This window comes from Magnolia sinica, chromosome 4 (genome assembly GCF_029962835.1).
Source record: "Magnolia sinica isolate HGM2019 chromosome 4, MsV1, whole genome shotgun sequence".
In the NCBI taxonomy this organism is placed as follows: Eukaryota; Viridiplantae; Streptophyta; class Magnoliopsida; order Magnoliales; family Magnoliaceae; genus Magnolia; species Magnolia sinica.
The window spans coordinates 78,802,944-78,816,723 of record NC_080576.1 but is presented as its reverse complement, the minus strand read 5'-3'; the positions used below and the strand labels follow the sequence as shown (position 1 = coordinate 78,816,723).

The following is a 13,780-nucleotide window of genomic DNA, read 5'->3' as shown; positions in this document are numbered from 1 at the left end:
ACATTTTAAGAAGGATTCCCAAGAGTTTTTTCAGTCAGTGGAATCCCTTATAAATAGGTGTTGTGAGAAGGTCTTTCGGTCAAGTCAAAACATGTGAAGGTAGTGACTAAGAAGGAAATATGTCATATTTTGTGAGTCTAACAACTCGTGTAGTGTTTTTCTTAAAGTTTGGTGAGTGTAGAAACCCTAGAAAATCTTGTAGTGATATAATAAAAGTATAATATTTTGTGGTCCATCTCTTGTTTCATCAGGGTGTAATAACAAATCTCCAACAGACCACTCATTAAAGAATTTTCAATCATAGCGAATTCTACCTACGAAAGTCTACATTTATAACTTGATTATATTAAATAATGCCAAACACAAATATGAAAAGTCAAGTACAATAATTTTCCATTCATATTTGCTCAAAAATCCATCCTTAAAATGTTGGTTAGGAAAGGCAAACCAGCATGGATGCATTTGTTGCGAACATGTAATTCTCTTGAACATTAACTATGAGGAGAAGTAGCCAAATTATTACATGAATCTCATTGTTGATATTAAACAACATATTCTAAAGCCGAGCATGCTTCAATAGAGTTTCTCTAAAAACCAGTGTTTAAATCATAACATAATTTATGAAGAGAAATGCTCACATCTGACTGGTCGGATGATAAGACATCTGCCCTATCCAATAGTTTGGCCCCACCATGAGAATTACCTTATGCATATATCAGCCCCATCGACTCATCAGGTGGGCCACAGTATAGAAAATAATGTGTAGCCACTGATAAATAATAAAGTACAAGGGATGTTTATCTAATGAATGGATGGGGCAGATTTTTGCACAAGATGAACCTCATGCTAGGGCCAACTTACTTGACGTGTTGGATGTCATGCATGCACATGACCTGTTGGAAGTTATCCACTAGGTGGATAGTAACTTATTGCCCAACCAGTTTCATGTGAACATTTCCTGCTACCTGGTCAGCATGCATGCCTTCTTCTACAAGTAAAGCCAACTCAAACGAGAGAACATGCAAAAGAAAACTACAAAAATTCAAACAAGAGAAAAGATGAGTGTTCATACAGGAAACGCAGCTTCTTTAGGTTGCCCAACGTGTCAGGTATGGAACCAGTGAAATTGTTTAAATAGAGATCTAAGCTCACCAGGTTGGTCAGATTTCCAAGCTCACTAGGAATCGTCCCACTTATATTGTTATTATAAAGTTCCCTGTTTAAAAAAAAAAAAAAAGAGAACGTGAAATTCATAAGCTCTGACCTGATATGAGTTCCTTCATGATATAAAACAACCTAGCTGACTGAAGAAGAAACTCATTTTCCTTGATTTTATAACTGATCACACACCCTTTTTTAACATATAGGCAAATGTTGTGGCATGTTAGAATAGCATATAATCAGCAAAACTCAGGAACCATGGCTCGACAATAAGGTCATCAAGTTAGGTTTGACTCTCATCGATAGTGCTTCTGGCTAACATTATTTACACACTCATTTACCATCCTAAAACTCCATGATTTAGCATCTTCATGACCAACTCAAGTTGATAACATCTATGTAGCAATCCCTCCAAAAAATATTATGGGTGCAATGCTGGCACCCTCACATTGGTGATTGGTTCAATAACCTTGGCACGTCCACAAGGGGGGTCCAATATTTTTTCAGTAAGGCCAATTGTCTTAATGGCAATACTTTTCTAAAGAATATTTTGATGAGATAATAGTCTTTTAAAAGGAGCAATGCCATGGATGACTTATTGATACAGAAATTTGTAGGTTTAAATAAAGCTAACACCAACTAGAAGCACCGACATAAAGATCTATAGAAATCATAGACCAAAGTTACCTAGATCCATATATTGTTCCATCACATGTTATCCTTTTATTGTAGATTTAAGGATCTAAATACATGAAGGATGATTGATGGAGGCCATAGAGCTGGTAGTCTCCACTATTTTAATAGTTGGGTGTTGAAGCTGTCCTGCAGATATATATTTCCTTCATCAATGGCATTGCAGGCTTGGTTGCTCGTTATTGGATGGTATAAAAGTCTTGTTCTATCATTGTCAATCTCCAGTGTCTAAGGTAGAGTATGAAGCATGTGAGATGGGCAAGCATCAAAAGAGTCACATTTCCACCTTGAGTAGATAGATGTAGCGTCTATCCTTTTTTCTTTAGTTGATTTAGGTGTCTAGGTTCTCGTATGTGTTCATAGTTTGCCTAACTTTAAGTAATTTCTTATATTTGTTGATGACTATTTGCATCCATGGCAATATATAAGAAAGATTAGTCTAGTTTTTATTTTTCCCCTCTTCTAAAGTATTTCATATGGAAACATAAAAAATCCATTTGATGCTAAGATTTGTAATTTTCACTCACATAATGATAGGGACAATATATATCACGTGGATTTAATTTATATCTTTCTACTAATGACATAATTTATCAAACATTATATGCATACGCACCGCAATAGAATGGTGTAGCCGAATGTAAAAATTGACATTTGATTGAAGTTGCTCAACCTTTATATTATTTAATACGAGGGTATTAAAAATAATTTGGAGTGACGTAGTTTTAACTGTTTATTACCTGATAAATCGAATGCCCTCTTTTGTTCAATTTGGAAAATTGCCATTGTTTGATTTGTGTCTTGACATTTCTCTGTTCGCTATTACCCCTTGGATATTTAGTTTTGTATAATTTGTAAATCAATTATTTCATTCATTTGATAAGTTTGAACTAAAAACCATTAAATTTGTATTTCTTGGGTACTCTCTTACCTGAAATGCTCACACACAACTAGTTGTACGTCCAACTAGTTTCCTGATTTACGTATTAATTAATGCTGATACCCTATTTAGCATGTCTGAGTGATCCAGGGTTCAATCCCTGGTAGTGTTACTTAAAATAATAATAATAATAATAATTTTAGGTATTAATTAATGCTAATAAATGCTTGAGAGAGGAGTTATTTCACATAACTTTGCAAAAAAGGGGCAGCATCTTGTGTGGGCCCCACCATGGTGTTAATGTTAAATCCACCATGAACATTAGGTGTGTCACCCCATGTTAAACCCAGGGCCCGAAAATCAGCTGCATCCGTGATTTGGGTGGACCACAGGATAGGAAACAATGTACAGGGAAAAAGCCAACCCTCCAAACTATTTCCTTTGGGTGTCCTACTTGAATCACACGTGGGCCTACTTTTTGGGATCCAGGCCTAACTTTTGGTAAGGCATCTAATGGATGGAGTGGATTTCATATAATCACCACGGTGGTTCCTATAAAAATCAAGGGTGTACGTCTCTCTTACAATTGTTTCCCTTAGTGTGGCCCACCTGAATCACACATCAGCCTGATTTTTTGGCTCTGGGCCCAAAATGGGATCACATCTAATGGTTAGAGTGGATCTCACATACACTCACGGTGGGCCCCTTCAGAAATCAAGGGCAAGCATGCCGTAAATTTGCTTTTTAATAAGAATGTCTCAAATCCATTAGGCCAGACTACAGATTAAGGTCCAACTAGCTGATGACTTCTAACCTTTTATATGTATATGACATCCAACCCAGGTCGGCCATCATGAACATCACTCTTTAGAAAACTCCACAATAGCCACTCATTGAGGGGACCAGACTTGTGTTTCGTTATTTACCAATGTCTTATCATTGTTCTATATGGTATGGACCACTTGATGTGTAGATATTACTAAGCATTTCACTAGGCGATCCCCACCAAATGAAACCTACTTTCTATAGCCACTTCCCCTCCCCACTCTCTCACAATTTATAAACAATCACCTTTATATGCATGTGCATTGTGTATGCCATTTTTACTAGTCTATATGGGGGTAGCATGTGTGTATACTAATTAATTTAGCATGTGTGTATGTTAGTAAAAAAATCAAATAAATCACATCAAATGTTAATCGCATGTACAACTTACAAGTATTGCAAATCTTCAAGTAGGCCAAGTTCCGGGACTAGTTGACCAGATAAGCCTGCATTTCCTAGATCACTGGCAAAAGGATTGATAGTAAGTGAAGTCAAATAATATGTCCATTGCAATTTAAGGGTCCATTTGACAAGGGGGAAAAGAAAGAACAAGAATAAAAAATGAAACACTTTTCCCATGATGGCACACTTCAGTATGTTTGGTTAACAAAGAAAATAATCAATTCCACATAGCAATCAGTATCCTTTTCCATAGTCAATTCTCTAGCACAAGATACAAGGTGACCATTGTTTTGCACATACGAGATTTCTACTTGTTATTCAAACTAGACCCCTAAAAATGGAGTCCATCGGAATCCATGTTTCATTATTGCTTATGGAAATCATCAATAGATAATTATTACTTTTTCTTTCTTTTCCCATGAATCAAACAAGCCATAAAAGCAATCACTTACTAAATGCTACATGATGAGAACCTAGGGTGGTCCCAAAAATTAAGAACAAGCTGGGAATCCACTTACACTCTTACAACACTGTCATCTACGTTACATGTAATATTGTGCCATGTGCATGGATTGGGAAGGGTTGAGTCCCAACTTTGTAGCGCATTATTAGGATCACTTACACTAGAGCGTAGCTTATGCAAAGCATCGCCTGTTGTAAAAGCATGCAACTATAATTAGGATTTGACAAATTCAATAATATGTATAGGTAAATAGTCATAAATCTATGAAGTGGATATGAATAATGCTGACATAAACAATTGCAATAAAGAGTTCAACTTATTGTATTCTGTCATTAGGTTCCCATGATAATTACAAGCTAACAACAACATATGAGTAGTTTGTAACTTCCAATATAATAGGATAATTGTGTCTACCTACAAACAGAGTTTCACCACAAGATTGCCCAATGAAAATGAATTAGAGCTTTTTGGAATTTCATTAATGGAATTCTAAACAATAGTTGTCCATATTCATCAGTCAAAACAATAATTGAAGTCCACTAGCAAAGCTCATCAAAGAGGCTTCTTTTAAATCCCTCAATGGTAGCTTATATAAACATGAATAAGCATGAATAAGCAAGGGATGTTATCACCGATAGATCATATCATCCCTCTAAAGAACCCCCTAAGATGGGGAAAGGTCTGTTATCACACTGCATATCCTCCCAACCTTGAATACAAGATCCGTCCCTTAGATAAAAGTATATATCTCCCTTCTGAAGGAACTTTTAAACCTTTAGACAGTTTTCCAAAATCCCAACACTTATGAGATCAATGCTTAATGAACCAACTCCCATTTATGCTACATATTTGCATGATATCACACTTTTAAATGTATTGCTCTCCTACCTAAGTCAGTGGGCATTTCCATACGTGCATCTTATGCCTTTGGTATGCAGAGTCAATGGACCACCAATTTACGCAATGCAAGTTGTTATCGTCTGCTTATAGGATGTTCTTCAACCTTTTCAAGGTTGAATGGGTGATGCCTTTATCGAGGATTTCTTTCAGGCATGGCATGAGGTTGTAGTGGTCATATACTCATGAAAGAAGGTTTTGTGGAGGATAGCTTTACCTACTAGACTTTGCTTGATGTGGTATGCGCGTAACAATAGAACATTTCATAATAAATCGAGCCAAAAGAAGAGGTGTTTATGAAATCCAGGTGGAAAGTGGTCGGTTGGGCTAAGCCTACTGATGTATTAGCTAATTGGCCTCAAGGCACTTTTGTATATGCTAATTCAATGAAACTACCTTTTTTTTAAAAAAATTATTATTATTATTTTTTTTAATGAATATCATTGAATTTTATTAAAAGAGAAGGATAAAGAATCAAAACAGCTAAAATAAAAGAATTCTTTCAGGCCGGGTTTATTCTAATTTTCCCATTTGCACGCTCACGGCTTGACCCATTGACAACCGTTAATACAAACCTTAACTGAAACCCAACTCCCGCACCTAAGGCCCACATACTGTTGTGGTTGGACTCATGCATTAGGATGCACTTGAGGCCCAAGTGTTCTGACAAGGGATCCATTAGTTCACTTGAGAACACTTTAGTTGGTTAAATCTTAATGATCGTATTGTCCACCATGTTATTTCCTAGTTGGGCCCAACACTTGAAGATTTTAGATGTTTTCAAAAAAAAAAAAAATTAACGTGATCCTTATTTTCACCCTTAAATATGATTTTTATGACTTGAGGAACATTCGATGGTTGAGATCTTGAAGTCCATCTCTTAGGCTTGTATGACATTTATGGCAAAAGGGTGGATGCTACTGGTAATGGAGGGATTTTGATTAATTTGAGTACATGGATAGGTAGGATTACAAACTTTTAATGACGTAGGGCACACAAGGTTTATAGGATAAGGAAGCACCATAACATGTGTACCCCTCTGGAATCTTCTCTTTATAGGGGAGAGAGAGAGAGAGAGAGAGAGAGAGCTTGACCCCCAACCCCTAGGACGTTTGGAGAGAAGAAAGGAAAAGAAAAGAAAAGAAAAAAAAAAACAGAAGGGAAGAATAGAGAAAAGAAAATCCACTATCTCCTTCCTCCATGACACGTGACGTGTGGGGTCCACCCTGTGGATGGCTCATGGCTTCAAGTACGCACGCCCCAGCCCTATCGTAGGCCTTGTGTTTGCTCTTGATTCTCTTCTCATTTTTTAATGATAAATTGGGGAGAGATCTCCTACATTGGAAATCGATATTGACTTTCATCACGCGATAAGTAACGAATGATGGTTTTCTAACCTAGGATTAGATGAAATCAGATTTTCAGCTTAAAACATGAGCAACAAAAGCATGAAATTTCAGCAACATCATCATAAACCAAACGATTAATCAAATAAGCAATTACATGTAATCCTACACAACTACATGCTCATATGAAGGAACTAGTAAGATGTAGATTCGAAATATGCCCAATGAAATTAAGAAATTCCATCCAAAACATGAGGGTAGAACCATTTTAAAGGGAATCACTTAAGTCTTAAATGGATTCTAAAGGATTTTAAGTTTAGGGAAATTAGGATTAGGATTTGAAAATTGGGGAAATCTAAAATTAGGGTTTATTTGAAAGGGGAATCTAAGATTTTAGATTAGGATTTGGTTGAAGAAAGAAGAATAAGGAATGATGTAAAAAATGGCTGAAGTGAGGTGTATAGATTCACATGTACGATTGGACTTTTTGTTCGGGTATAGGTTGGGATGGTTTGGGTTGAAGAAGAAAAGGAAAAAAGAAAAAGGAGAAGAAGATTTGAGAGGAAAATAGAGACGAGACGAGAGAAAATCCCTTTGGAGCTTGAGAAGAGAGAAGAGATGGATGAACAAGGGTTCACACCAAGGTAGTTTTCATTCGGATTTACACCAAATGGGGTTTCACACGACATTCTCTATAAACACGAGAAAGAGGAGAAATTCAAACCTTTTCATTAACATCACATTAAAAAAGACTAGGGTTGGACATTCAAGCCTTTATAATCTAAAAGTTGGTCTTTTACAAAAAGATCATTAATGAAAAACTTGTTTGTTTTCAAACCCCTGTTTTGTTAATTACAAATACACCCCCCCCCCCCCCCCCTTTAAAGTAAAAAACCAATAAAACATGTAAATAAAATTTCAAAAAGTAAACTAAGTGCTCAAAACAAAATTCACTATAATCCTAAGATACTAAGCCTATCCGATGAACTCTAAAGACATCCACGATCACAACGAGCCACGATCAAGTCACATCCAATGGTCCGATCGTGAAGTCTTCACGATCCAACAGTCCAAAAACATCCTCCACGCAACCCACATGTTATGGGGTATTCGCCTCCTCCTCGGGACTCAAATGGGTGCTCTCCTAACCATAGGGACATTGGGGCTCGCACCCTCCTCTGATATGTGCGTAATGATGTTCGTAATGTGATGTCCCCATCAACTCTCCTCGGCTAAGAAAAATTCACCTTTGGCGAAATAAAGCTCCAATACCATTCAAGCAAGTCTGGATCGACACCCTAAAACTCTATCTCTATGATCCGAGTACAGTCTAAAAATGGCCTATTCTTCCACTTCACGAGGAACTTCTAAAACCCTCCTTGGCGTGTGGAAACTACTTGCACATCCAAGATACTCTCAATCTCCTCTCATCTAGCAGGTATGTATGGCAAGGGAGGCAAAGGCTGGGAAGACAAGTTAGGTAAAGGCCATGATTGATGTTATAGGTCTGGATCACTATGATGGTCAGGTAAAATGCTGGTAGCTGCAGGTGGGAACCCCGTATAAGACACGAGATCTTCCACATTAAATGTACAACTAATCCTCATGGAAGGTAGACGAACTATAATGTACGCATTAGAACCAATTCGTTTCAGTATCTTATGAGGTCCCACATTATGAGCCTGTAGTTTCTTAACGGTTCCATGAGGAAACCACTCTGGCCTAATGTGGACCATCACATAGTTGCCTACATGATACTCTTCATGTAGGATACCTGATCCTCTTCAGGTAGGAGTTAGAGCAATACGTGAAACCGTAGTTCATGAGGTGATTTGACTCCCACAAGTCTAATATTAAGGCTAATTCCCAGGGGACAAAGACTAACTTTGGGAGTTAGTCCCGGGCCTTAGCTAATGCACAACCTAACCCTAGGGATACTGAGGGTCAAGGTACGGCTAGTATCTATGCAAGAGGAGGTGGGCCCATGGGGTGTTACAACTACCAAGGGTTTGGTCATTACGTTTACCAGTGCCCCACAAAAGAGAAAACCATGTCATTTTTCATTGATAACTCTTGTGAGGATGCAGGTGACGAGGTTGGATATGAAGAAGAATTGTATGAGCTCGAAGGAGATGCTAGTGATGGAGAAGGAGTTGAGACCTTGCCACTTGCAATAGTCAGGTGCGCCTTAGCTCAGGCTAAGGTTAGCGATGTTTGGTGTCGAAATATTATCTTCTATACTTATGCCAAGTATGGAGAAAAGAACTGCAAGGTGATAATTGACAGTTGCAATGCACCAATGTGGTCTTAGCTAGCGCCTTTAGCTAGTTGGGTTTTGACACCCATCCCTCACCCTCAGCCCTATAGAGTGTCATGGGTTGATGCAGCTTCTATTCCAGTTTCACAGCAGTGTATTATTCCTATTCAGTTCGCATCTTATAAAGATACACTTTTATGTGATGTTGTACCTATGGATGTGGGCCACATCATTTTGGGTAGGCCTTAGTTGTACGATAGAGATGTGACACTATTCGGTATCACGAATACATGTTCTTTTATGCACGAAAGCAAGATGATAAAGTTAAATCCTTTTTTCGCTCAAAAGTAGTCCGATTAGGCTGATTTCCTTGAATATTGGTTCAATAAGACCATTGATCTTCAATTTTGGACTAATCTTGATCCAAAAGGACTCCTCATCTTTAGTATGTTTGAATCAAATAAATTGAATTCAACATCAGTCCAATGTCTGCCAATCAGACCGTTCAACTCCAATTTCAGCACAAAAGAACCGTCATCTACAATGTTGACCATTATCTTCAATTTTGGGCTAATTGGACCATTCATCTTTGATATCGATCCAATTGGATCATTAATCTTTGGTATTGATCAAATCAAACCAATCAAACTCAACGTTAGTCCAATCCTACCCCTGATTTCAACATTCATCCAATCGGACCATTCGTATCTAATTTTATCATAATTAGATCATTCATTTTCAATATTAGTCCAATTGGATAATTGACATTCAATTTTGGACTAATCAGATTGTTGATCTTTGTATCGGTCCAATCAAACTATTCACTTTTAGTATTCGGCTTCAACATCAGTCTAATCGAGCCATGGATTTTCAATATCAGCCGAATAGGACCATTATCTCCAATTTTAGCACAATCCAACTGCTAATATTCAATGTTTTTTTTTTTTTTTGAGATAATTGATTTTATATAAAGAAGAAAAATGAAAACAACAAAACAACAAACAGAAGGGAAGAGGACAGACCACTGAGGTAGCGGGACAATCACTCTCCTAAAGAAAGAAAATTACAGCCATCTAAGTTAACACAAATAGAGGCCCACTCAGCTAAATAATGAAGAACTCCACACCAAACGGATTCCGGCGTATTAGAAATATCCTTGAAACACCTCCCATTTCTTTCTTCCCATATAGCCCACCAAACGGCCAAGAGGGCCATTCTCCAAAATATAGTCTTTTCCTTCCCGAGGGAAGGACCATGCCAAGCATTAAGTAACATGTTTGTCGAGTCAGGAGATACCCACGAAAGACCAAACCACTGTAAGGTTGCCGTCCAAACCCATTTAAAGAATGGACAATTAATGAAAAGGTGATCAACGAATTCTTCATTAGCTAAGCAACATAGGCAGGCGTTAGTGATTATCATACCCCTCTTTCTCAAATTGTCTACTGTCAGGACCTTCTTCTTAACCACCAACCAACTGAAAACTGCAATCTTTGAGGGGACTTTGAGCTTCCACACTCGATGAGTCATAGAGTCAGCTGAGGGGGGGTGTGGATGCTACTAAGAGAACTGTAGAGGGATGAGGTGGAGAACTTTCCCAGCTTATCGACACTCCAAACAAGCCTGTCTTCACTTGACAAATCTGCAATAGAGCTGCTGATACACCCCAGAAGAGCCACATATTCTTCTATCTCCCTGTCAAGAAGATTTCTACGGCAGATGGGATTCCAGATTATATCGTCCTCACCTGTACAATAGCACTCGGCTACCGAAGAAGCAGGGTTAGAAGCTAGGCGAAATATGTTACGAAAGCCTTCTTTAAGAGCCACATCACCCACCCAAATGTCATACTAGAACCGAATGTTGTCTCCCTTGCCAACTGCAAAACTTATACCTTTTAAGCACCTTTTTTTTGACAGATAAGACATCTTTCCAAAGAGAAGAAGCACAATAGGCTGAAGAATTTTTGGTCCACCATCCTCCTGCTAAACTACCATATTTGCACTTAATTAACGAATTCCAAAGAGTCCCTTTTTCAGTCCCTAGTCTCCATGTCCATTTACCTAGGAGGGCCCGATTCATTTGTTTCAGATCTCTGATCCCTGCACCTCCTAGCTTTACGAGATTGCACACCTCCTTCCATTGAACAAGATGAAATTTTTTCTTCTCCTCTTTCCCATGCCACAGAAAATCTCTTCTCAAATTTTCAAGCTTCAATAGGACCGAGGACGGACATTTGAAGAGGGACATAAAATACAGGGGCAGGTTCAAAAGCGCAGATTTTAATAGGACCATTAATCCTCAATTTTAGATGAATCAGGACTGTTCATCATTGATATAGTTCTAACCGAACCGTTCATCTTTTGTACCAGACGAATTGGACCATTTGCCTTCAATATTAGTCTAGTCTGGCAATCGATTTTCACTATCAACCACATCGGACCAATCAATGACGAAGACTAGACCTACAATCTTGTGGGTTCAAAATTGCTATTGATCAAAGGTGTGGTCCATATAGATTTGAACTATTCATGACATGGACACAACAATTTTCAAAGAGAGAGAGAGAGGGAGAGAGAGAGAGAGAGAGAGAGAGAGAGAGAGAGAGAGAGGTCCCTTATTTCTCTTTCATGGCAATTCAAGTTATTTTTGGTTCTGAAGAAAAATAGTTCCCATGAAGAAATATTCCCAAACACTTTAGGCCCTATTTGGTAGATGCAAAAAATGAGTTCATGTCATTTTAGTTAATGGTATAATTATGTATTATTAGCCTCTAATTCATAATTATGAAATTGGTCTCTAATACGTAATGAGTTCATCATTATGGGTTAGAGATCAATATCTCTAATACATTATTACTGTTTACAAAAAATGAGAAATGATTATCTAATTAAACTTATCATTACACTTCAGAGAAACTTCTATTTTAAAAGAGAGGCCATCACAAGCAGCTTCTGTTTGCTTTACCAAACAAACCCTTAAGTCATGAGCGCTCTGAAAATCTCTACCACACCTTTTTTTTTTTTTTTTCCTATTGCATTAGAACCAATCACTTCACAAATCAAGTAATCAGTCACTTACAATTTCTCCCACAGACCAACGGCCATCTAAATCAAAGAAACCTTAAGAAAATGAAAGAAGAAGAATGAAAAGCACGCATACCTTCCAGGTTCCCATGAATATAAGAAAATAGGAACACGAACATCAGGAAGAGAACGGAAGCTGGAGTTTTCCTGTCCATCTGATCGATGTACCCCTACTTCATCAATCTCCTTATTTATGTTCATTTTAGGTAAGGCAAGGAGGCTGGCCTGGAGAGGTCTCCGCTGCCGGCACTACTAGTCAGAACGGACCAAGTCGTTCCGCCTGTTCTACGCAGCGCTTAAAACACCACATCTCTCTGGCGCCACTCTGTCTAATACGTTCATCATGCGAAATCCCTTATTCTAACCGTACAAACAATTTCAGCCTAACGACAATCTCATATTGACCACACTAAGTGGGAATAATGTAAAACTGTGCATAGAACATGTAAATTCACCCGTCGTTGTGACACACAGCTGTGTTGGATGATCTTGTCTTTTCGTGTTTTTTTTTTCTTTTTTTTTTTTTAATAAAATGGAAAGATACGTAGCATTGGGGCCCACACATAAATCTATGGGTGGCATCCCATCCTCATTGTTCACTGTGGGGTGCCCTGCTTTAGTTTGGAATCTAGCTGAATTTTTTATCATAGGGGCCGTACACAGACGACGCACCTAATGGATGGAGTGGATTTCACGTATACAACATGGCGGGCCGCAAAGAGCTAGGCTACCTTACACGCGCTGAGCAAAAGAGGTTTTGTCATAAATGGTTCTTGGACCGGTCCTTCTTCTTCTCCTTATTATTATTATTTTTTAAAATGATAAACGGCCTCAGTAAACAGAGTAATTAATTGAAATAATTCAGTAGTTTTGTATCTACTGAAAACTTGAATGCGACATGCCTCACGTGGCATAACTTGAATGAAAGGTCATGGATCGGTTCCGTCCATATGGTAGATAAAGCTCTTGATGGCCTGATAATAGAAAGCCATATTATAGTACAATGTCTTAAGATCTAAACTAAAACAAACATGCTATCGTTTCATTTGGAAGGAAAATATCATGGCTAATATCTTTTGATCACTTTTCTTTTGTAGAATGCGTGGTAGTGGAATTTGATGAACGAATCCTGATTTACTAGTGTTGCTGATACGTTTACAAAGAAGATAGGTTGGATTGGAGTCAGGGAAAATGAGCACTGTAGACAAAACCCTTTATCCAGCGATCGATTTTTATGAAGGAATACAAACTTATGTTACCAACTTAGACTAGCACGTGCGGACAGCAAATTTGAAGACGAAACTACCCCTCCTTTTCACTTTTCACTGATGCGTCGTTTCCTCTCCCTCACTTTTCTAAAAAATAAAAAAAAAACGAAAACTCCACCACTACATCCGTTGCTTGGATCGCACCACGCTCTAGCTGGATCCCACCCTCTCTATTCATCAGCGTTAGGGTGTTTTTCTGAAAATGGTCCCTCCATGGAAGAAAGTACGTACTACAAGTATAATGTAGTACATTTACCTAAACGGTGTAAATTTTTTGTGGGCCATTGAACTGCTGGATGAAGCTCGCATCTTGGTTTTCAGTTCATCCATGCAAAAATCATCTTATGAACATGATAGATTACAAGTAAAACATCATTGTGGGGGCATAACAAGGTTTCTACGGTGGAACCACTGTTTCCTGTGGTGTGATCCACTTGATATTTCGATATGCCACAATTTTGGGCTGAAACCCTTACTTTAGATGGAAAAACGGATGAACGTC

The 13,780-nt window shown here is 38.1% G+C and overlaps 1 protein-coding gene across 8 annotated transcripts in view; it reads right to left on the bottom strand.

The window, feature by feature from the left end:
• LOC131243260 (LRR receptor kinase BAK1-like) overlaps window positions 1–12,381 on the bottom strand; it is a 34,565-nt gene extending 22,184 nt beyond the window's left edge. For 2 of the 8 annotated variants that reach the window (XM_058242465.1, XM_058242466.1), the window contains exons 1-4: window positions 12,087–12,381; window positions 4,480–4,612; window positions 3,951–4,022; window positions 1,073–1,216 (exon numbers count right to left, since the gene is read on the bottom strand). In XM_058242465.1, the coding sequence (XP_058098448.1) occupies window positions 1,073–1,216; window positions 3,951–4,022; window positions 4,480–4,612; window positions 12,087–12,165 (428 nt within the window). In that variant the 5' untranslated portion in view covers window positions 12,166–12,381. The remainder of the gene's footprint in view (window positions 1–1,072; window positions 1,217–3,950; window positions 4,023–4,479; window positions 4,613–12,086) is intronic. The other 6 variants (XM_058242467.1, XM_058242463.1, XM_058242461.1 and 3 more) reach the window with 6 other exon arrangements.
• Between the last annotated feature and the right edge of the window lie 1,399 nt (window positions 12,382–13,780).